General features: G+C 41.9%; 4 protein-coding genes across 5 annotated transcripts; 3 read left to right on the top strand and 1 right to left on the bottom strand.

The window, feature by feature from the left end:
* The first annotated feature begins 2005 nt into the window (after positions 1–2005).
* Positions 2006–4549, top strand: ccl25a (chemokine (C-C motif) ligand 25a). Of its 2 annotated transcripts, none has more exons than XM_042108639.1 (6): positions 2006–2055; positions 3015–3091; positions 3574–3691; positions 3901–3997; positions 4101–4114; positions 4165–4549. In XM_042108639.1, the coding sequence occupies exons 2-5, from the start codon at positions 3028–3030 to the stop codon at positions 4110–4112; spliced, it is 291 nt and encodes a 96-aa protein (XP_041964573.1). In that variant the 5' UTR covers positions 2006–2055; positions 3015–3027; the 3' UTR covers positions 4113–4114; positions 4165–4549. The 2 variants fall into 2 exon arrangements, with proteins under 2 accessions (XP_041964573.1, XP_041964572.1); XM_042108638.1 differs by having other exon boundaries at positions 4147–4549.
* A 4762-nt stretch (positions 4550–9311) lies between these two features.
* On the bottom strand, positions 9312–12054 carry LOC121705162 (serine/threonine-protein kinase NIM1). Its single transcript, XM_042086016.1, has 3 exons — positions 11751–12054; positions 10507–10775; positions 9312–10073 (listed from the first exon to the last, which is right to left on the bottom strand). Exons 1-3 carry the CDS (start codon positions 12052–12054, stop codon positions 9312–9314), a joined length of 1335 nt encoding a protein of 444 aa, XP_041941950.1.
* Positions 12055–16979: 4925 nt separating this feature from the next.
* Positions 16980–20705, top strand: pnhd (pinhead). Its single transcript, XM_042104486.1, has 6 exons — positions 16980–17069; positions 17420–17617; positions 17899–18123; positions 18362–18543; positions 19741–19799; positions 20555–20705. Exons 1-6 carry the CDS (start codon positions 16997–16999, stop codon positions 20703–20705), a joined length of 888 nt encoding a protein of 295 aa, XP_041960420.1. The 5' UTR covers positions 16980–16996.
* Positions 20706–23381: 2676 nt separating this feature from the next.
* On the top strand, positions 23382–25232 carry LOC121705090 (anti-dorsalizing morphogenic protein). The gene is made up of 5 exons (XM_042085897.1): positions 23382–23676; positions 23797–23933; positions 24041–24163; positions 24297–24501; positions 24814–25232. Exons 1-5 carry the CDS (start codon positions 23382–23384, stop codon positions 25230–25232), a joined length of 1179 nt encoding a protein of 392 aa, XP_041941831.1.
* The last annotated feature ends 19 nt before the right edge of the window (positions 25233–25251 follow it).

The raw sequence follows: 25251 nt of genomic DNA, 5'->3' as shown, positions 1-25251 counted from the left end.
ATAGGAAGACTTACTTCTTGTTGTCTTACACTGAATGGCTGTGGATGAAACAGTCATGTCAGATGTTAAGGTTGCAAGACCAACAGCCAATGCTAACACATTACGTTGTGTTGGCAGTGGTGTATTTTTCTAGCCTGGCTAGCGCCACCACTTCTCAATGAGACGTGGTCTGGGAACCAAATGTTCATTTTCTCGTATTTGAAAAAAATGCTCAGATCCGTTTATTGGGTGCCACGGATGTCTATCAAATGCGTCTGTGCATAGCTCATCATCGTCTTGCTTTCCCCCCTGTTCTGTGATTGGTTCCCTATCTCAGGCGAAAATTTGCTCCATGGTCTCCAGGCTGCCTTAGCAGCGTGAATCAAATCGCGCGCAAGGCAGCATGGGAACACCCAGGCTAGTATTTTTCTATACGGCTAAATCTCTACAAACACATTTTTAAATAAAACTTGGTAACACTTTACTTGACAGTATCGACATAAGAGTGACATGACACATGAAACCTAACCCTAATCCTAACCTCTAACCCTAATCCTAACCCCAACCCCAACCCTAACCCTAACCCTAACCTTAAACCTAACCCTAATCTTAACCATAACTTCTTATGACAAAAACCGAATGTCACTTAATAACAGAAGCATTATGTCATAAACGTTTAAGACTTGTTTATGACACGTTCATGACAGTGTCATGTCACTCTTATGTCGACACTGTCAAGTAAAGTGTAACCTAAAATTGACCAACACAAGAAAAGGGAGCTACATGCCTTATATGTAGAACACTGTCAAGAAATGTGAATCTATAATTGGCCTAAAATGTGCTGGCTGGATACAGACCCCATCAGTCTATAAACAAAACTGATTTCTCATTCCCTGGGAGTTTTATTTAACTTATCAATATAACCAGAAAGAAAACAAGAAAGGAGGCTCCAGAGTGGTGCATAGAAATATTTGAATTTGAGTTTGTAAAAGCCTTATATCAATTATGAAGTAATCCCTTTGACTCTGAGTTCAATTTTGACTGTATCTCCACATTCTTCTCTTTCCTCTCCATCCTTCTTATCACGCCCCTTGATTTGACTTGACTCTGAACTATCATTCTTTCTTATGCAAGATAGTAGTTATTATTACACCATTGTCTTCAATGTTAATGTAAAAATAAATACAGTATATTATACAATATTGCGTATTCTAAATACATAATCCTGTTCCAGGTATTCCATTACTCCGTAACACTGTCCATGATTAGTACACACAGAACCCCCCCCCCCCCCCCCCAAAAAAAAAAAAAATTGCACACAATTTGAACCCCCGGTGTCCCCATCAAACAAGGGCATGGTTTTGACAGGTCCATTGAAATTCATGAGAAGGGAGAGTCGGGGTTCATATTTTGTCAAGTTTGAACAACAGTGTTTGTCAGATTGGGTTTCCGTTTCAAAAAATCAGCCTGGGCAGGTAATTTTTATAAAGTATGTGGCAGATTTCACCTCTTACATAATAGCTGGCAGTTAGTGAATGGCCTTTTTAAATAGAATAATGTACAAAGTACACACTTATGTGTACTTATTACTTAGTTGCATGTATATTTTGAGAAAGTGAATTTACTTAATGCTTTTGTTTACTGTATGTCCAGGCATCATGTGCAAGACACTAAATCCTCTATTTATGCTTGCAGATGAATGAGGATGTATAAAGTCAGAGAGCGGCTACACATCAAAGAGAGTTGTCACCCGTCACAGACGATCAATCTTTTCCTTATTAAACATTTTATGACTATCCAGTGCCACCGAGGTCACAAACTGCAGTGAAAAGAATCACTGTATTGTTCAGACTCTTCTTTTTATTATCATTTAACACTCTTTTTTTCATAATCATTCTCCAATCCCGAAACCTGTACATGCGTGGTGTAAATGCTCATGGAAGATGCTGATTGCAGCATAAGATCTGTCAGGAGGTGTGTCCCAAGTAGCAGGTGTCAGGCTACCTGAATATATAAAGCAAGCTGGTTTTCCTGCAGAGCCTCTAAAAGGAGTTATCCAAAGACCGGCAGACAAAGGTAAGACTCTCAGAGCATGCAGATTAGATATGAAAAAAACATTTTTTATTTGAAATGTTAAATTATGATGGTAAAATACATTGTATTCATGTTTAACCAATGACACTTCCCCAAATAGTTCAGTGAGAGAGCTGAAAAAAATTATGCCTATGGTTTGCCCTAGCTGTGAGTTGTTTGTGTAGTGAGGATCTTCATACAGGCCGCATGGTGGACCAAAAATCATTTGAATGCTTTTTAACATTTTAAACATATATCTGAAAAAGCTGTACCAATACTGCAGGAAAGAGAGTAAGTAGCTCCATTTCTCAGTAAGACCAGGATCTTTTTATTCTTCTTGGGGATTCTTGGAATTTCATCACATACTTACTGTCGTGCCAGCTTTCTTTTAATTTTATACATTGCAAAAAAATATATCTTACCAAGTGTTTTAATCGTATATTAAGATTAAAAAAAATCTAGTTAGTATTGTGTAAAAAAGATACTTACTTTGAGCTCTCTTGTAAGATAATGTTCTTAAATTAAGAAATAAAAACAAGTAAATGTATATGCCAGTGGAGTAAGTAATTTCAATTTTATCTTAATTTCAGATAAGATTGAAGATTTAAGACAATTTAAGGTAAATGTACTTACTCCACAGCAGATAGATTTACTTGTTTTTATGTCTGAATTTAAGAAGACTGTGACTTAGTTTAAGCTCAAAGTAAGTATCTTTATACTAAAAAAAACAATACTAACTAGATTTCTTTTATCTTAATACAAGATTGTAACACTTGGTAAAATATCATTTTTTGCAGTGTAATCTTGGATTATAGGAAGAGAACAGTTTTTTTTCTCTCTTTTGTCACACATCAGAACAAGGTTCAAAGCTGTTCCTACAATGCCAGGACACATCAGATAATCTATCATCAATGCCAGACAAAGCCATGACGGGAAATTCTGTCTTCTTTTCTTCTCTGCAGCTCTGAAACAGCCATGAGGTTCTACACGCTTCTCTTCCTTGTCATTCTCACCTGTTTGTACCTGACTGTGGCACAAGGTAAGCTCTCTGTTCATTTAGCAGCACGTCTTTGATTCCTTTCAAGTTACTTATCTCCACTTTATCAGGATTCACTGGACAATCAAATGTTGTATAAGAAAATCGTTCACAGTTCATTTCCTGGCTGGTTTTTATTGCTGCAGCACCTCATTGAAAATGTATTGTATGTCGGCCTGTGCTATCAGTGCAAGGGAGTCGCATTGTTTGCTTGTGATAGCATTTATATTGCTATGGTGTGTGATGATTAACCTGCAGCTGTTCTTGTAAAGTTAGTAAGTCAACCAATAAAGCTCAGGGCTAAAGTGGATCTCTCCCCTAAACAACAGCCTTCGCTATCTCATATGATACAGAAGCGAGCCTGAGTGTAAACGATAGAGGCATATTAATATAGCAACAGGCAAGCCTAGTGTCAGGTAAAGAATAGCCGTGATGCTCTGTTGTTACCGGTATGCTGTTGAACGTGGTGGCCTTTCTGTGCCCAGGTTCCTATGAGGACTGCTGCCTAAAGTATGCAAAGAAGCCCTCCCATCATGTCAGGAGAATGGTCATAAGCTACCGGAAGCAAGAGCTAGATGGAGGATGCAACATCCCTGCCACTGTGTAAGTTTCCATCATCGTTCAGTGTAAATATCAGCCTCATGTCTGTTTTTGTGTGGCTATGCATTCCATGGCTCAATTCTAAAGAAAAGTCTGTGTTTTATTTGTATACTTTGGAGCACTCAAAAAGAAAACATGTACCCTGTTCAACTTGAACAAGGTGAACAAGGACAAGAACAAGGTGTCTTAATCTCTCGTGTGGACCTTGACAGGTTTTCGATTAAGCGGAGGGGTCGTCAAGGTCGAGTGTTCTGTGCCGACCCAAAGCAGCTTTGGGTGCGGGAGCTCATGAAGAAACTTGACAAGAAGGTACCCTTACACCCTTAATCAAAACATCTCTGGGGCTAACACAATTCACTGGTCCAAAATGTGATATATAAGTGTTTTATTCAAGTTGTTCTTTTTTTTCCAGAGCATAGGATGATGGAGAGAGAGAGAAAGAGAGAGAGAGAGAGAGAGAGAGAGAGAGAGAGAGAGAGAGAGAGAGAGAGAGAGAGAGACAGCGTTAACAGCGTATAGTGAACAAGATTTCCACCTCCTCCACGTTTTTGGACACAGACTCCGTTTGCCTCCCCTGCTCATCTGATCTCGTCCTCCTGCTTAGCCAAACTCTTCTTTTGTTATTGCCTCTTTTGCAGACACACAGACTGGTATCTTGCCAATGAGACACACCACTGGCAAATTGACACAACTAACACAGGCAGTGATGCTGGCTGAGGGCCCACTATTATTGAAAGAGAGAGAGAAAGAGACAGAAAGGGAGAAAGAGAGAGAGAGAGACATCCAATGTAACTGAAAATTGTGACTGCACATTATTGACACCTTGTAATCTGTGTGTGTGTGTGTGTGTGTGTGTGTGTGTGTGTGTGTGTATGTGTGTGTGTGTGTGTGTGTGTGTGTGTGTGTGTGTGTGTGTGTGTGTGTGTGCGTGTGTGTGAGTAGAACAGTATGCTTCTCCGTTTCAATGATCACATTATCACAGAAAATGTTTGAACAAGCCCGAGTGAATCTCACATCTTCATCTTCAGAGGCGTTTACTCCTTTTTACCACTGACAAACAGGCAAGGACAGGACAGGGAAAGAATGTCTCTCAGATACTTAATCAAGGACAACCTTTTGACTTTGGAGTGTTTTACAAAGAATCTAGATTTATGTAATAATCAGTGTAGAAATTCACCAGCTGATGGCTTAATAAATTTTTCTTGTCTCTTGTGTTATATTATTGCACTTGAAATATGTATATTATAAGTGAAGTCTATCATAAAGTCCTGTGGGTAGAAGCTGATGTGAAACAATGTTTTAATGTAATGCTGCGGTGAGTTTGTAAGCAGAAGTTATATCTTTATTGTTGTGGTGTAACAAATGCTGTAATCAAATTGCATGTCCATTTTATAGCATCCTAAAAGCTCAAAGGTTAATAGCCCTGTTAACTTCTGGAGTGCCTTAATGTATGTACTGAGGTTATCTTTCTTTGTTGCCTTTGAAATGTATTGTAGATATTCAGGCTTTTTTTTACTACCATTTTTTTATAGAAATTGTTAATAAAAGTTTAAAAACAACACTGGCTTATCGTATTGCACATCATTTTCATGTTTCATGTCTTCTGAGTCTGTTTGCTCTGTGTACTTGTTACACTTTCATTTCCCACAACTCAAAATAACTGCAGCAAATCGGTCAGTGTTAAAAAGAAGTCAAATTCACAGACACAACAGGACACACATTTTGGCATCAAGGTTCTTGTCTACTCAGTGGTCACATGCAGACAAACATGCACACACACAAACACACACACACAGCTCTCTCTCTACTCAAATGCATATTGATACTGAATGCAATTAAGCACACACACACACACACACACACACACACACTCACACACGCATGCACACACACGCATGCACACACACCGATGCGCGCGCGCACACACACACACAGAAAGATGCGCGCACACATGCGCACACACACATACACAGACAAAGATGCATTGACATCTCTGTTGACAGTGAGCATGCTGATTCCTGCTTTTCTTTCATGTGTCATATTTTGAGAGCGTAGGTAATGGGTAAAGTCCCTTTTCTTAACCTGAGCAGACTGCTGCATTTCACGCACATTCACTAAACCTGTCCAGGCCTTGTTGACTTTGCTGATAGAGATCTCAGCCATCGGGTCCTAGGCTGCGGCTCCTAATGTGATTAATAGCTTTAGCCCCAGGCATAATATTAGGCTCCTATTCTTCCTTCATGCCTTGACCATGGTAAATCAATGGAAGGTTTTTACAGCAGATAACCCAAGGCTGTGCCTGATTTTAAACAACCCGACATCCTCAGACAACACCGCAATACGGACAATCATTCATATCATTATGCTTGTCATTGCTGGGGTTAACCAGGGATGTAGTGGAGGCTAAACACAGTTTTACGCACCTTTGACATTTTAGAAATAGAGTTTAACCACCTCTTAATAGAGTTTATCCACCTCTCAAAAGAGTTTTCACCAATTGCAACTTTTAACATTTAAAAATCACACTGTATTATCCACAATCACAACATGTACACTCAGCAACACTCTAAGAACCATTTAATACCCCTTGTATTGTTATAAACATTGGACAATAACCTCCACCATCATCAAACATGTTCTGATTGCCTTTTCTAAAAAAATGATACCGCGGTGCAGTCCACCTTACCATGAACACAGAATTCATAGTTTACCCACATCTTATTTTACCACTGCATCCCTGTTAACGGCAGTGTACTGGAGTGAGCAAATGTACGTGATGCACAGTGCCTCTTTTGGCTCTCTCCAAATTCAACGGCAAGCATGAAGTGGAGTGAACACATGGATATTTCAGATTGCGGATCAGTGTAAAGAGGGCTCTTCCTTGCAGTCCTGTTGAGAGAGTCTAAGAGGAATAGGTATGAAGATGTCACTTGCATATATTCGATAATGGATTTGGACTACTCTCCTTTCAGAAGTAGGGCAGGCAGCCTTGAAAAGTGGGTCAAACTCATAGCTGTTGATTATAGAGACTAATGCTGCAATTTAGGCCACTTATATCAATGGCCTGCAGTCACTATGCAAAGCTCTTGTGCCAAGAAGGCAGAGCATAAACATTTCTCCTCCACTGAGTCATATCTCTCCTCCAGCGAATCATATCTCAACTAATTGCACCGATCAGGGTCCATTGATATGTGTCTGTATATGCCCATATTTTCAACAAGGGCGTTGATGCTGGACTGACAGTTCTGTTAGACAAATGCCTTTCAAAATGCTTCATGACAGCAGCAGTGATGTACTTAACCTGGCATGGTTTTGGAGCAATGAGAGGCTGATACATTGTCTTGGTGACTGGCACCAGACCATGCAAATACAAAACCCACATCCAGACAAATACATACGAACACACACACACACAAACACACGCACACACACACACACACACACACACACACACACACACACACACACACACACACACATGTAGAAACTCATACCAAAATATAGCTGTAACTGCCACAGCAACTTTTATGACTTTAGCTGATTTCAAAGGTTTATGTCAAGCTCTTCCATTGCTTAACTCCCACCCACTCAGTGCTCCCTTTACAACTGCTTGGGGTCCCACAACCTGGCCCAACTGGCGCCATGCACAGGAAGGCTCCAGGGAAATAAACAGCTCCATTATGTTTTTAACCCAAAAATGTTAAGAACTGGTGACAGGTGTGACGAATTATCTGACAACAGTGGCTTAGCCACCTAACATGTATTTATTTAAAATAATTATTGCAGAAAATAACTGCAGTCAGAGCTGCCGTCAATAAGATGTCTAGGGGAGGAAGTAGAATGTGTGAGGATGTAGTGCAAGTGTCCGTATGATGTTGAGAAAGATGAGTAAAAGTTTAAGAATGAGAGAAGGTGCCTGCGGGAGAACAATCAACCAAAGTGCCTTCTAAAGCAGAAATGTGTCTAACCCAGAGAGAGGGGCAGAGAGAGAGAGAGAAAGAGAGAGAGAGAGAGAGAGAGAGAAACAACCCTTTATAGCCTAAATCATCAATCCAAAGAGTGGTTAAGAACACGGTTGCAGCATATCTTTGTTTTGGCTAAATAGTTTTTGTTAGTTTAGGCCTTTATCGGCCCACATCAGGACTTCTTGGAAACAGTGCATTTAGAGAAAAAAACATGGACGAAAGGGTCATGCGACGCAAGTTTGGATGTATCAAGTGTTTTTTTCAATAGTTTTGCTCTCTCTTTTGTCTGTTTCTCTTTCTGTTCCCCTCTCTCTCCCTCTCCCTCTCCCGTGACCACTATTGCATCATTAATACCCCATCTTGAACGGCTCCACCAAGTGAAAGACAGGTACAGAACAGGGAGTACTAATCAAAACCAATGGCACTCTCCTGTTCTGCCAAAAAAGTCTCAAGGTAAGGCAACTGTTCGAGCCATAATCTGGCTGGGAACTAAAAAAATACAGTATGGCTTGAGGATATTGACACAACAAATACAGGAAAAGGGAAGGCGAGGTGGCCCACCCTTGAACCGAGTGCTATGAGGATTGCATAAAACAGCAATAGATCATTACAATAAATCTGCACGTGGGAATGGAGCAGTGAATTGCAAGACAGTGCCAGTACTGATGTAGGATATCAAGGAACTGATGGGAAGTGGTTAATATGCTATACAACAAATGCTGTATCAAAAGGTCCATGCATGTGTAAGCTTACACACCAGCAGAAAAAGCTATGTGTAGGAGACAGATATGATTGACAGCAGATTGTTTTACTGATTTCTTTTTTTTTATTTGCCATTTTGCCATTGCCACTGAACATTACATTTGTACGTCAGTGGTATGTCAGAGAAGTCACTGGTTGAAACTAAATGTGTAAAACTGCTAAAATAAAGATAGGGTTCATGACAATGTAATAGCTTTATGGAAAGATTACTGATTTTCTGGGTGAGTGTGTGTGTGTGTGTGTGTGGGATTGGCTTCTTAAATCAGTTTTATTCATGTAATATAATAGATATGTTATTATTGTTGTTGTTTTGTGTTACTGTTATAGCTGTTTTGTTGTGAGGTTTATTCTAGCAAAAAATCTAACAAAAAAATGTAATATTATTTAATAATTTAATTTGTTATCATTGCAATGTATAAATACACAAATCCATACATACTGATACAATATCTCCAATCAGAATACAATGTTTAGAGTTAAGTGTTACAAAGTTGAATTTACATGGTGTACTCAAGAACTGGACAGAAACACCAGTGCCCCCTCCTGGACCCTTTTGGTCAGTGATTCCATTTGGGAGTGATCAATTAAAATCCTAGATCACATAAATTAAAGGGGAACTATGCAGGTTTTTTAGCTTAATTTACCTTAACATAACAGCTTTGGAGTCATTAGAATGGTTATATGACTTTTTTCGGGTTGAATGGTGGCCGTCTTGCTTTCCCCTAGTGACTGAGGTAGAGTGAGGTTCGTCCCTTAGCTGAGTGCAGTATTATACCCTACGTGCTAATCAAGAGAACCTCATTTAGCTGTGAGGGTGATTCCCACCTGAGTACACTCAGTAATGGAGGGGGAATGGGACTAGTTTCAGAGAGGCCCTAGGTGTGCTTTCAGCTGCCCTAAAGGATGGAGCACACATTTGAAGGTGCCTCCTTCCTCAGAACCGTGATGGGGACAGACCAGCGTCGGACTGGCCGAAAATCCGTGGGCCGGAACACGTCGTACCCGGCCGCCTCCACCGTGGTCCTTCTCTGGGCACGGTGCAGAAGGATGCGGTAGGTGCCCGTGATGGGGTTGCGCGCGTCCGTCCCCAGGCAGTTATTTAGCAGCTGCGCCCGCCCGATGCCCATCTCCTCCATCGCTACCTTCACCTCGCTCTCCTCCGCGCTCAGTGCCCTCGCGGGGTCAGCCAGGTGAGCGGGCGTGAGGCAGACCGGAGAGTACGGCTGTGTATACTCCACACCCTTCAGCCACGCGCTGGACATCATCTGGGCCATAGAGAAGCGCTCGGCCGCGACGCTCCTCAGCAAGCCGCGGATGATGTGCTGGCAGCCTTCGGGGACGTAGGAGGGGATCATGTAGGAGCCCTGCAAGATGCAGTGCTTCAGGCGGCCCAGGTTAGTAGCACAGAACGGCAGGGTGGCGGTTACCATGAAGTACAGCAGAACGCCCAGGGCCCACATGTCTACGTAGCGGCCATTGTAGGACTTGTCCCTGAAGAGCTCCGGGGCCGAGTAGGGCGGCGAGCCGCAGAAGGTTTTCAGGATAGCGTTGGGCTGGCTCGCAGTGCTGAAGCCAAAGTCCCCCACTTTGATGCAGTGGCTGGTGGAGTAGAAGATGTTCTCCGCCTTCAGGTCCCTGTGCACAATGTTGCTGTCATGCTGTGGGACAGGACACAAAGAAAGGATGGTGTTAAGGAAGGAAGGACGGAAGGAAGGAGAAAGATGAAGGGAATTTATAGAGCCAAAGTTTGCCAAATAATGGTATGGAAATAATAACTGAATCAAAATAGTCTGAAGATAAAAGGAAAGCCTTCTGGAAAAAGACAGTGGAGTCAAATTAAAACTATCAACATGTATCTTGATATTTAGGCTACAGGCAGAGGGCCCGTACAATTATTACTAGGCTGCATGACTTTTAGCATATATATGCACTAAAAATAAGTTTTAGAAACCAGGGACTGTGTTCACATAGCATTTCATCTAAGCATTAAGAGTACTCTTAGAACTAAGAGTTTTCTTTTAAAACCTATTCACAAAGCTGCTGAGACCAGCGGAAGGAAAACCAGCTTGGATGTCAATTCTGTGTGCTTACCATGTGCTTAACTGCAGCCAGGATCTGTGAGAAGACCATCTTGCTCTCCAAATCAGGGAGACGCCCCCTAGTGACGATGCGGGAGAAGAGCTCTCCTCCACCTGCATACTCCATCACCAGGTAGAGCCGGTGCAGGGTCTCCACCACCTCATACAGACGCACTATGTTGGGATGAGACAGTTTCTCCATGCACGACACCTCGGAGGAGAACATCCGCTGTGACCGCTTGTCCAGGCGTGTTTTGTCCAGTACTTTGATAGCTACCCTCTCTTGGTGCCATAAAAGAATGTGCAGCACAAAGATGAGAGAACACAAAGAGGAGTCACAGTAACCAGAGTGAGAAGAGGAGAATGAAAGTGAGGAGAAAGGAGAAAGAATGAACAATTAGAATTGAAATAAGAAGTTCATGTGTAACTAGGGTTACATGAACATCTTACACATATTACACGTTACGCATACACAACATTGCAATTACAAAATTAATTAACTACAGCAAAATACATGAATGAATAATACAATATATAATACATGCAATATTTACTAATAGAACCTAAAGACACTTATCTAACATGACATGTAAGACATGACCTCATGGATGAAGCAAGTCATTCCCTTCTTCACCTTGCTTTCCTGTCTGGGTCTACAGGGCCATTGCCTGGTGAGCTCTCTGGGGATTAGCAGCTGCTCAGTAGCCAGTCGGCTCCTGCCCTCCAGGCTCTGACCCAGTTAGGAGGCCCACAGACTTACTGAGCAGTGTGCGAGACAAGAGCCACGTGTGTGTGTGTGTGTGTGCTGCTGACGACGTAAGACAGGAGGGGAGACCTGCTTCAACTCACTAGCATGTCCTCCCAGAGCACAGCGTAGCGTAACATGCCCGGGGAAGACCTCTGGGATGTGCCATGTGTCTGATGTACACAGGGCATGCAGTCCTTTCAGGAGGCTAGCCATTGGTGACTTCAATAGAAATTGATATTTTTGTTATATTAAGCTATGGTTTTCAGTTAAATAAGATGGTGATTGCAACATACAGTCAATTTCTTGTATTATGCCCGTTGCATAACTGAATATATTGTTGAATGTTACATTCATGTAGATTACAAATATGTAAGAAATGTAAGAAAATATGTAAATTACAACAGTATTTGAAGAAATATGTAAGAACTCTGTGTAAAAAGCAAAGTACCGGTATGCCATTTAATTAGACAAAAAGTACACAAGCCATCCCTGGTGCAAGAGTACCTTACCTTTTGTCAGGTCGTGCACCCCCATCTTGACCTTGGAGAAGTTCCCGCTGCCAATCTCCCCTCGTAACTCATAGAATCCCACCCTGCGGCCGAACGCCAAGTCGTTCATCACCTTGTCCATGTGGGACAGGTTGTTAACAGCCTGGGTGAAAGATGTCTGCTTAGGTTGCACCTCTGTGGCCTCATGGACACTTTCGGAGGCCTCATGTTTCCCATCAATCTTTGCGCTCTTCTCTGCCTCGGTCGTTTTGACTTCAGCCGTCCAGGCAATGTGGGGGGTGGGCTCTTTCGGGCGAGAGGGCATTGTGTGTCTGTTGGCTCTTGCGTCCTATAGCCTAGAAAGCTGACTGTGACTCCAAATTCCGCTTTAATGTTCACAAAGACATATAAATGCACCTAAGAAACGTCTGGTTGTGGTTTCTCCTCAAAATGTTTTCTCTCCGTCCAAGAGTGAACAGGGCTCATCTGCCATTTCTTCAGTGGAGTATTAAAGAGTGTAGAGTTGCTCCTTCACTTGCCCCGACACAGATAGCCCACACAGTTCCAGAAATTAAAGGAAATAGAACCAGTATCATTAGTGCAGTCAGAGATCCTTATCTGACAGTTAAAAGTGATCCAAGACACTCTTCTAACGCTGGGTTTGTCTCCTTTGCCGTCTATGCCAGTTTGTCAGTCTGGGTCTGCCAAGATTTTTCTGTCCCACAATTCCTCCACAGATGCGGACGGTTGTGCCTCTCTGATAGGGATGGATGTTTCCCCCCTTAGTCTAGTGCCAGTTGATCTGTCAGTATCTGCCAGGTATTCTTCTGTCCACTGGTCTTGCTCTGTCCTTCTGTTCCTCTACAGCCTGTTGCAACTTAGCGACAGGGACTTCAAGTCAAGTTCCTCTCCCTCACACTCACAACGCATGCAACTACACTCCCTGTCTCTGTGAGTCTTCCTCTTACACCCTGGCGCTCAGAGTGACTTTACTCTTGTCCACGTGCCGCGCTGTGGTCTCAGAGCGAACTAATCCTCCAGACGGGACTGATGCTCTGCCCTGCCCTGCCAGACAGGAGGCTTTGAGATGACTGCCTGCTGCAGCTGCACTTTCTCCAGAGGTATCTGTACGCTCTTTGGCCACTCACTGGCCTCTAGGTGAAGGACAGACTAATGACATAAGCCTTGTGTTTCAAAATAGTCTGGGTCATTGCAGAAAAGATTAAATAAAATAAAAAAACAATTACACAGAGGATTAATCGTGTGTATAAGATTGTTCTTTGTTGGAAGTTTACATTAGTGTAAGTGAAGGCATTAGTACTGTGCTTCAAACACAGTTATGTCATCGTATTATATATACTGTGATAGTTGTGGGTCTTTCAAGAGGGGTCTAAAGGCATATCTGTTCAACATGCACTTAGTTTATTAAGCCTTTCTCATGCATTATGGTTTGTATATTATAGTATTCATTTATTTTCATTAGGTTATTGATTGAATTGACATTATTGTTCATTATTGCTATTCTCCTTAATGTAGTCTTACCAACTTTTTCAATTGTTTGAAACTGTTAAATTTAACTTTGTATTGTTGTTATTTGTATGTCACTTTAGACAACAGGGTTTGCTAAATACCATAACTATAACCATATACTGTATAACTATAACACACAAGTCCATTATCCTATAATTACATTAACTTCTGTGAACACAGCAATGACTCGTTCACTTACCACTATGATTGTGTTATAATGATAATCATAATCATATTCGTAAACACTTGTGTACCTTATTCAACACTGTACACACTTGTTTATGCCTCCAATGCCACAATCAAGTTTGCAGATGACACCACAGTGGTGGGCCTGATCAAACAGCATATAGGGATGAGGTTCAGCACCTAGCTATGTGGTGCAAAAACAATAACCTGGCATTCAATACCCAGAAGACCAAGGAGATCATTGTGGATTTCAGGAGAGCCAAGAACAGGGCACACATCCCTCTCCACATCAGCGGTGCTGAGGTGGAACGTGTGTCTAGCTTTAAGTTCCTTGGGGTACACATCAATGAAAATCTTTCTTGGTCTCTCAACTCCTCCTGTCTGGTGAAGAAGGCGCATCAGCGCCTTCACTTTCTACGAACCCTGAAGAAAGCACACCTATGTCCTAGGATTCGAACAGACTTCTACTGTTGTACCATTGAGAGCATACTCATAGCTTCTTTCCAGAGGCTGTAACACTGCTGAACAAAACACCTCCTGTCTAGCATTTGCACTTTAGCTGTTACTAGTTTACCTGTTTACGTTTTACTACTGCACTGTTTACCTGTTTACATTGACTGTATTGCACTGTCACTGTAAACTGTTTACCTGTTTACATTTACTCCTACACTGTCTCACCTATGACCTTGCACTGCTAACACCCCATACCGTACATTACATATATATATATATATATATATATATATATATATACAGTATAGTGCACAGGTTTATGGGCAGGCCTTGTACAGTGGGCAGGAGTAGTACAGTGCTGACCCAAAGCCAGGTCAAGATGAAGGACAAGAGGGACAGGTCCTGTGAACCAGACACTTACAAGCCAGACCAGACTAAACAAATGCGTAGACGGACAGTGGTCTCATAAGTTCATAAGTAACACACACACACACACACACATGCAGACAGTGGTCTCATAAGTAACACACACACACACACACACACACACATGCAGACTGTGATCTGTCTGATCAGTCTGGCCTGGTAGTGATCACGTGAGCAGCATTTACTCATCCAGCTGATTCATATATAATCCTCTGAGCAGCACACCTGAGTGAGTGTGTGTGTGTGTGTGTATGTGTGTGTGTGTGTATGTATAAGTGTGCTGTGTGTGTGTGTGTGTGTGTGTGTGTGTGTGTGTGTGTTTGAGAGAGAGAGAGATAAAGAGAGAGAGAGAGACAGAGACTGAAAGGATGTATCAAGTACAATTGTTCAGGGGTTGGCTATTATGTGCTAACAGAAAATAATAAAATAAAAGGTCTAGTTTGTGTCAAATAATTTTGGGGTGCCATTAGTTGCACTGTAAATAACATTGCTTCGTGATGAATGATAATTTCTTAGGAAGACTACTTTAAGTCCCTATTAGCAATGATCATGAGAATTATCTGTGATTAGCTGTGAGTTGTTTGTGATTGAAACCCCTTCCTTCTGGTATCAGTGTATTCAGTGCATGAGTTTGTGTGATGTGCTCCTGAAGGTGTAACCCAACTTCAATCAATGAAGTAAGCCAAGGTGAAAATGGGTGAGGATGAAGGGTAGACTTCAAAGAACTGTCAGTTTCTGCAGTAGAATTCACATATTAAAAAGTGTAAATCCCTCAAGATGTTGACAGTCAGAAGCTTGCCAACTCCTTTGCTCAGTTTTCAGAGCTGGAGAGAATTTATCTTTGCCTGGCCATGGCCTCATCACAATTCTATGTAACAATAAATAAAAAAATGTTTTTGTCGTGTTTTTCTTCCCTGCTCAACGTATTGTGAAAGAACACACTTGGATCCCAAACTGAAAAGCAAACGAGTCGGATCACGCAGGGTTCCTGCTGTCTGCAAATAAGCTGTCCTGTTCAGAGATGGTTTATTATGTTTTCGAAAATTTATTGGGTTTGGTTTCGGTAAGTACAAATTTGATGTGGAATGACTCCGCATGTTGAGACCACAACATGCTCTGAATACGGTCCAAGTTGGGTGTGTTTCCTCATCCTAGAAACCACAGCAAAATTGGACTATGGTCAAATCAAGCAGTACCATAATAAAAAATAAGCATGTACGAGACAAAATGATAAGGTGTGGTAGAATGCTTTGGTGTGTGTGTGTGTGTGTATGGGATGTGTGTGTGTGTGGGGGGGGGGGGGCATCAGTGAGTTTCTTCACCTCTTTCTTTTTCTTTCTCTGTTGTTTCACTCCGAGGAGTCTTTATCAGCAACCTGTAATGTGAGTGCTTATCTGTAATTATGACATCTAAATTGCTTTTATATCAGTGTGGCCTCTGAGGCTTATCCCCTCCTGATTCTCCAGAGTGTGTGGATGGGGCAGTGGCCTGGCCCTTGAGCCTGTGGCTGCTGGGACTCCATTTGGTCACAGCGCTGAATAAACACATGGGTGATTGCGTGACCAAACCCACCCACCCCCCACCCCTGAACCCATCTCGAGGTGGTGCAGGCCCCTCGCTGATCTTGTTTACACGGCCGGGACCATTTTTGTTTTAAGTGGAGGTGCTAAACACCTATCCCCCTGAGATAAAAGATGATTAATGCCTTTCAGTGAGCGGTGCTTATGGGTCTCAAAGCTCTTTAAGCACTTAATTAGGCAGATCTCAGGCACATGTATCAGTTTAGATCCCCCAGCACCAAAGGGGAACAAGGTGAAAACTCCAAGGTGAAAACTCCAGGAGCTTTCCAGAGGGACTGCCTTTGATGTGGCCCTCCGCCTTAAACACCGTCCCCGAGGTGGCTTTTCAAGCATGGAAATTTGATTAGGTCCTGTCCTTTTTCTTGCTCCTCTCCCCTGAAACTCCACACCATCAGCCAGTGACAACTGCAGTCAGAACAACAGGCCAATATAAATATCCCTGGCCAGTGACACACAGGGGTCAGAGTGGATCCACAGAGTCAGGAGAGGCTACTGCAAAGAAGAGAGGTAGCACTATGGATATGCCAACCCTGTGTCTCTTCATTATTCTCTACACTCTCCGTCAAGTTTGTAAGTACTGGGTCTTTTCAAGCTTTCCTTTATTTAATCATTTATATACTTAGCATTTATTTTTCTGGAGAATATTAGCATAAGATCCCCAAAATGTTTCACTGCAGTCCTCTGTCAAACATAGTGATGCCTGTTTAACTAGGATAGGGCGCTCAAGCCAAGGTTGAATGGAGTGCCTGAGCATAATTATTGTCAATACAAAATATTAGCAAATGAAACAGTGGTGAATCTACTGTTACATATATAATATTATTACAACTTTTATTACTATTTTTAAAAAATGGATCTGATTATTTTATTATATATATACTGTATATATTATATATATAAAAATAGGCCTTAATGTTGGTCTATTTGTTTACATTAGTGTTCTGTTTTGAAGAATCAGTCCTGTTGGCACACACAGATTTGCTGCCATGTTGTAATGCAGTTGTAGTGTAGCGTTGTAGTGCAGAAGTGCCCTAATTGCCTGCTGCTGTTGTTCTTGTCGCCCCCTCAGTAGGTGCTGTGTTAGCTGAGCATATGGAGCCCAGGAACCTGTTCACAGAAAGGGCCTGCTGCAGGCGCCAGAGCCATCTTGTTTACATCGGCCGAGGTAAGAGGCTGGCCTTAGTCTTTGGAAGCCCCATTCGTGGCCTTAGTCTGTGGTGCCCTCACAAGAGAATCTCACAAGAATCTTCACATGACACTGACACACATGTTCTACCAAGAACCTGGTGTGGCCATATCATGTGGCCTTACATCTTTGAAGGAACATTATTTTATTTCATCCATTCTAATGATGCTCTATGTCAGTACTATTTTCTTGAACACACCATTTCTATGACTTTCTATGTTTAATGTGGTTAGTGGAGAGCTGATCATAGAAGTTAAAACCTTAAAAATATTGCCGATATGATTAATAAAATTACTCCCGGTAGAAATAGCTGTTTTGTTTTTTTACAGATATTTCAGGAAGTCCAGTTAATGTTGATGTGGGCAAATGCAGAAGCCATTGCGGGGGACCTATAAAAGCTTCACCATCACATGACACAGCCACACGTGTTAATCCCAGGCATTCCTCAATGCTGGATTACCTCAGGAACAAAAAGGTAAGGCACTCTGGAACTGCTCCAGCAATAACATCAACAACCACAAGAGGACGCTGTTGTACATGGTCTTATGGTCAAGCCTGGAATAGTCAATATTGGAAAGCTTTGTGTAGCTGTAGATTACATATAGAAATACAGGTAATATAGAATCTACAATATAGTATATTAATATAATAAAGTAATATAGAAATCATAGTTTTACTCCTGGATAACATTGTTGACTATTCAGGGCCAATAAATATAAGCTAACCTCAATCTTTGTGCTTGTTCAGCTTTATCAGGTTAAATCAAATGAGGATACGTCTCCACATACTAAAGATGCCTCCAGCAAAGTTCCCTCGTGTGGAGCAGATTTAACGTGTGAACCAACCGGCCTGAGAGTGGACAAGGTGATGCTTTTTGATGGCCTCCGAGAGGTTGAGACCATCGAGGAATGCCACTGCGAGACAAAACTGTCCCAGTGTATGCGGGTTCCCGCACTAAAGACCTTCAACTTCGAAACACCCTATGAGACTGTCGTTGATGTGGGGAAGTGTGCAGGCTCCAAGGCTGAACGAGGTGTGTTTTGTGAAACCTATCATAAATTTACGCAAATAAAACGAAACAAATATATATATGATTTTTCCACTACCCTATGAAATTGACATGTCAAATAATGATTGTTGAAGCATAACAAGAAAAGGTTCATAATAGAAATGGATAGGCGGTGAGATATAGGCCTATTTCAGCCCATGCCATTTTAAATGTGGGCCCTACATTTCGTGACATTAACATCAATGCTTCCATTTTCCTACAGAGGGCTTCTCCTGTGTCCCCACTAAATTTGACGCTGCGCTGGTTGAGAACCCAAACAAAGTTGAGCTGGTGCAGACCGTAGAGACCTGTGAGATGAAGGAAGGGTGCTACAGAATCCCATACATTGAGTACCACTATGAGCTGGCCTATGACCCCGATGGAGTCAAGAGTGAGAAACTCAAGGTAAGCTACTCGGACTTCTCCATCTAACTGATCTGGATTAAGTAGTGAGGGATCAATTGCAGATTGAGGCTGACATTCAGGTTTTGGTGGGGAAAGCCCTGAAATGACTATACCTGCTCTGAATTCACATGTTTAATTAACATTTTCACCAATGACCCGGGATCAGGAAATGGGAGTTTGTCATTGGCGTGAGGTGACAGACATAGCTAATAAGTCATCTACATTTGTCAGTCTTCTCACCTGGGCCCAGGATAATCCATTTCCTCCAAATTCAACTCACTTGGTGGGGGTGCTGGGGATGATGGAGTTCTTTACTTATCCAGATTTGTCACTGCAGGACATCTATAAGCACAACTTGTACATAGCTGAAATAAATGATATATGCCAGTGTTATTTTACAGGAAATAAAAATAGCATTAATGCGGTATAGTAGTAATTATAGGAGAGACATTTTTCATTGAGGAAGTTCAAATAGTGTAAAATTCTGAAACAGTCCAAATATCTGTTATACATCAAATACATCTTTTGCATCTTTTGTCATACAATACTCCTAGACTTACCAACTTACTAATACTAAGACTTACTAATAATGAATGCTTACTAGACTTACCATAATAATGAATGACATTCTTGAGGTGAAATATTGCTTATGCATATTGCTTCTCCGTTCTCGCAGGCATTTTGTCAGTTGTTCACATTGAGGCCCTGAAAATGTAGACAAATGCTCATAACTACATTATGTCATAACTACAAACAAATAAGGAAAATGTATTTACTGTGCTACAATTATCTAGTTTCTTGTAGCTACAGAGGCATTTAATGTTACATTATTGCACATAAAGTGTACTTACAAAAGTAGTAGCATTGATAAATAATTGTGGCCATTACCATTGTTCCTATCTATCTAAAATGTACTTTTATTTTTATTTTTAAACAAATTGTGCCACTACACTAACCAAACTCACTCCTGTGGGTAAAACTTTTAGTTTGTTTAGTTTGTCACTGTCTAACACCCCTCTCCCAAAACGTGTGAAGAACAGAGTGCCCAAATGGTGCCTGCAGGTGTCAAATCAAAGCACTTAATATGCTTAACGGCCTGCCCCCTACCCCATCCCCAGTTTCAAAGGTGCGGGGGTGGATGTTTGCAAGTGGCAGTGAGCTGATGGCCGAATCTCTTGTCTTGCTAATGTTCCACAGGAAATTGATGTGGGCAGGTGTCTGGGGAGCTGTGCCATAGGAAACCGATGTCTTCTCAGGTAAGCGCCAGCACAGCTGGGACAACTGCAACCCCCTCCACCACACCACACCACACTCTCCACCACACCATACCACACCACACTCTCCAGCACTCCTCCTTCTCCACTCCTCCTTCACCCATCCCAGAACTGTTTGCTTTGACACCTCAGAACCCTGGCCAGTATCAAGAGGAATCTGAGGAATCATGTCTGGTTTAATTTCCAACTAACACTGCTGATCTCCACAAATATTCTGATTAATTTCATTTAGATTCAGCATTCTTAAAAGCTTTTGTGATCAGCATAGGTTTAATTCTACACTGACTCTGTGCTCGTGTATTGATCTTCATGTATAGTGAAGCATAAGAAGAACAGCATGGGAAAGGCATGGAGCTGACAGGGTTCTGAGTATTATGGTCCAACACATCTGATCCCAAAAGCTGATCTAACAGCACATCTGATGCCAAAAACTCATAAATGTGTCCAGAAATGGGGTCTAACATTTAATTGTTTGATTTTGATTATCTGTAGTAGTATGAAGGTTTGTATGTCCTTCCAAAACTCAACTGAATTTCCTTAAGCCATAAGCCAAACAAAGGCCAAAAACCATTTGTAGACATTGAAGCAGGTCATTATTATTTGCTAACTTATGTAACCTATTTGTATCCACATTGAAGCAAGTCATTATTATTGGCTAACTTATGTAACCTATTTGTATCCACATTGAAGCAGGTCATTATTATTTGCTAACTTATCTATTTTTATCCACATTGTAGGAGTGCTGCTAACCCAGAAGAGTGTTTGCTGTGGGCAGAAGGTCCAGGGAATGCATGTGTTCCTCAAGGTTATGAGAGCAACACATTCCTGAACCAGCACGGCCAACTCCGCACTGTTCTCTCCATAACGTCCTGCTTATGCCAATCCTAAACATGGTGACCCTGCTACCACACACACACACGCACACACATACAGCTCAATCTTGATCTCGGTCTCTGTAGTGAGTGAGTGATCCCTGGGCCAGAGCCATTTGCACTACTCAGTGTTGCATACATCCTTGTAATATATGTAAAATATGTATTAATTAATTTTGTAAATAAAATGTATGTGAGCCTTCTTAGTGTGTGGTTTGGGTTATTAATGTTCATCCTGTACAACATTAGGAAGATCAGACATTATCTGACACAAGATGCCACACAATTTCTTGTTCAGGCCATGGTCATTTCCAAACTGGACTACTGCAATTCATCGTTAGCTGGCCTGCCTGCTTATGTAGCCATTATAGCTGATTCAGAATGCTGCAGCATGACTGGTCTTTAATCAGCCAAAAAGGACACAAGTAACTTCTCTCTTAGTTATTCTCCATTGGCTTCCTGCAACAGACAGAATTAAATTAAAATCCTTCACACTGGTCTATAGGACACTTACTGGATCTGCAACTGCTATTTCAATTCCATGATCCAGCTCTACATCCCCAATCACCCACTGCTGTCCTCTGATGAGCGTCTGCTGTGTCGACTAGTCATTAACGCTAAGAGGTCAAATTCAAGACTTTTTTTCCTCAGTGGTTGCTCGTTGGTGGAATGGGTTGCTAGTGTTCTGTGTTCCTGTGATAGTTTTGGGTCTTTCAAGAGGGGTCTAAAGACTTATCTGTTCAGCTTACACTTCATTTATTAATTCTAATATGGTTTTGTTGTGGTCTGCATATTTATGGGTTTTGTTTATTTTCATTATTTTGTTTTTTAATATTGGATTTATATTATTTGTATTATTACTATGTTGCTTAAGGCAGACTTACCACGTTTTTACGAGCTGTTTACCATTCATTTTAACTATTGTAATGTTCATATTCTGTAAGTCGCTTTGGGCAAAAGTGTCTGCTAAACACTAAAATAAACTTTCCTTTCCTAATATCTTACAGTATGTTCACATGGCACAGTATTGCTAGATGTGTATCTGGATACATCGCTTATAGGAATCTGTCATTAAACATGATATCATCCCACAACTGAAACACTTGAAGTGCTCCTTGAAACGAGTTTAGTTTGCACCAATGAAAATAAAAAAATAAAAAGAAGAAAAACTAGAGAGACTGAAGCACCATATGGCAATGCTCTCTTCTTGGTGTAGGCCTAAGCAATACACAACTGGAATGATTTGATGACCCCCTTTAACTTTGCAAGTGGTTGCAGACACGTGTTTGTAATTACAGAAAGTAAACGTCTGCTTTTCATGTAGGCTACTCCCTGGATCCACCTCTGACCGTATCTTTTGATTTGTTTACTTGCAATGACTTGTTGCATGTGTCAGACAAGCGACAGAAAGCCATCTACTTGTTAGCGGCCTTGGTGTTCTTTGAAACTCGTATTCTCTTATATGGTGCAATAGCCCAGGCTATACGGACAGCCACCCAGAATAAACACACGATGTTGGAGCGGAACAATAAACGAAACTGGGGCCACCACCCCAAAAAAGTAAGCATATGGTATTTTGGATAGGTGAAATTAACATCACTGTAGTTGCACTGCATTATACGGCATTTTAAGTCTATAACAAGTAACACATTTTAGAGGATTTATGAGTTAGGTTACATGCAGGCATGGGACAAAAAAAACCGTTAAGCGCAAAGGTGGGAGACAAAAATCCTCCATTACGCACAGTAAACACGCATTTTCCCGGTGTCAATTGGAATCGATTATGTGGATCAATTAGGATGCATAGAGATGATAGAGGCTATTGTTGGATATCTTCACTAAATTACTCCAAGAGGAAAACAAACGTTAACACGTAGGCTACATACACAAACAGCCCTAAACGTGCTAGATTATCCGGTGGCTTTATCTTCTGGGATTGTTTTCATGAAATATTCAAACACAACATGATCCGTTAAATTAATACGGTCATTTACATTTCGTAAATACAATCGATGGAGCAAACTTCTTGGAACGATTTTTCATTCTCTCATGGCAGTGTTTGACCAGGTGCGAGCAAATTAAACTAGGTGCAACAAAGTATGCGGTCTTTATTGTCTTGTTTATCGAAGTAATAGACGTTCCTGTATAACACTATCCCCATTTGTCTAAATTAATTGATCCATTTCTTAGAACGTTAACCTCCTGTGGTGGGTAAACTTCCTTGCTGTCTCCCGAACAGAGCACAGGCCGTTCATAGTTTCCCCACTGTGCTCACATCATGGCGGTGAACATCTGTGTTAAAAAACTGAAAAAGGTCCTCTTTATTAAAAAATAACACTTTACTTGTGCCCTGAAGACATGAACCTGAACACATTTCTAGACACGGTTTTCTAAATATAGACAAGGTAATTTCCTCCTTAATTTCTGTAGGCTGACTGACGCGGCTCACCCGAGTAATCAATTTCACACCTTGTTAACAACGCCATTAGTTTGCCTTTACATTCGCTGATTGTTGATTTACATTTGCGACTAAATGGCATATTGTAAGGCTGTTGTCCGAGAACATACACACACATCCTCGTCATATCATATAAAACGCTGCTCTGCTCCGTCAGAGTCAGTTGGGTTTGAAGGTTTGACCAGACTACATGCTTGCTCCAGAAAAGTGGACGCGCCAGTAAAGAATTCCAGGATGTTACCTGTTGTACTCATCGTCATCTCCCTTGTGAGAGTTCTCATCGCCAGGCCCTCCATGGACTACTTGGAAAATCACTTTAATTTGGCGAACGAGCCTAAAGAGGTTCGCTCTAAGGCTATCAAGCAACTTTTGGAAGTGTTTGGGATGGAGGACCCTCCTCTAACCAGAGGCCACAAACAACCACCACAGTACATGTTGGACTTGTACAACACGGTGGCGGATGTGGACGGGGTCACCAAGGACCCACATCTTCTCGAGGGAAACACGGTTCGCAGTTTCTTCGACAAACGTAAGACAATACAATTGTTACTTTTTTTGTAGTCTACAGCTTGTGCGCCACCTTATCCCCAAAACAGTTTCCTAACCCTTCTTAATGGTCACCTAACTAAACTTCTGTTCCCCTTTACAGTACGCAGTGAACAAGTTGAATACATGTTTAATTTGTCAACGGTGGCTAAGAGCGAAAAGATCCTCACTGCAGAACTTCATCTTTTCAAACTAAGACCTCAAGTGTCAGTGACTTTCAACAGGCATCATTACTGCCAGGTAAAAAAAATAATAAGTGTCAATTCCATTGTACATGGAAACAACATAACTGTTTGCCAATGTAGCATTCTTAACCACCATAACCTCACATGAATCTCTTAACACAGGTCAGTGTCTACCAGCTTCTGGATGGTGACAAAATGAATGTCTCTCAGGGAAAGAAGCTGCTGTCCTCACGTCTCATTCCTGTCCACTCCAATGGATGGGAGGTGTTTACCATCACCCAAGCAGTGAGTCCAGTTTTTGCATTAAATCAGTAATAATGGTGTGGTGTGTGTGTATGTGTTCACAGCACAAAACATTTTATACATAGACATTTGAATTGTACAGAGTGGAGTTGTTAAATCCTTTCGTTCTCCACAGGTCCGCTCCTGGATGTCAGATAAAAGCAGCAACTTGGGGCTGTTGGTGACTGTGAAAACCCTAGCAGGCAGCCAGATGGACAACAGCATACTGAAGTTTGCCTCTGGACGTAACCACCACCATAGCAAGCAGCCCATGCTGGTCTTATTCACCGATGACGGACGACGCACTGCCAGTCCTGAGAGCAACACCAAGGGTATATCAGGCTAAACCACCGGTTTATTTTTTGTGTGTGGTTGACGTGATATACGCAGTTTTTATGTCGGGTCAATATATATAAAAATGGAGGGGTGATTGCTAGGCACAGAGGTCTATTGAGAGGATGTAGAAATAGTGAGATGCAGAATGCTGAACAATAAGAACACTTTCTGCAGATGCACTACAAGTTAGAGTGTGGGGCATGAAGTTTCTTGTAAAACCAGGGCATTTTAGACCAATGTCTGTCTTCAGCTGTGCACTTTGTGAAACATCTGTTCTGAATGTATGCATTAAATGAATGTATTTTCTTTACCTTCAGATGGGGAAGCCTCTGTGCCCCTCACAGTGCCCATGCTGCCCATGCTCGGGGCAGGCAGGCGCAGCGCCCGCTCTCTGGACTACGACGAGAATGGTGATAGGATGTCTTGCCAACGCCAGCCGCTCTATGTGGACTTCGAGGAGATTGGCTGGTCTGGCTGGATCGTGTCGCCACGCGGCTACAACGCCTACCACTGCAAGGGCTCCTGTCCCTTCCCGCTGGGCCAGAACATGCGGCCCACCAACCACGCCACTGTCCAGTCCATCATCAACGCCCTGAAGCTCACCAAGGGCATCGACACACCCTGCTGTGTGCCAGACAAGCTCTACTCCATCAACCTGCTCTACTTCGATGACGATGAGAATGTGGTGCTGAAGCAGTATGACGACATGGTGGCCGGGAGCTGTGGCTGCCACTGAGACTGCCTGTGTGAACTCT

Source organism: Alosa sapidissima, chromosome 1 (genome assembly GCF_018492685.1).
Source record: "Alosa sapidissima isolate fAloSap1 chromosome 1, fAloSap1.pri, whole genome shotgun sequence".
NCBI classification, from domain to species: Eukaryota; Metazoa; Chordata; class Actinopteri; order Clupeiformes; family Clupeidae; genus Alosa; species Alosa sapidissima.
Note: the sequence above shows the minus strand (reverse complement) of the source record. Positions and strands in the feature narration are given on the sequence as shown.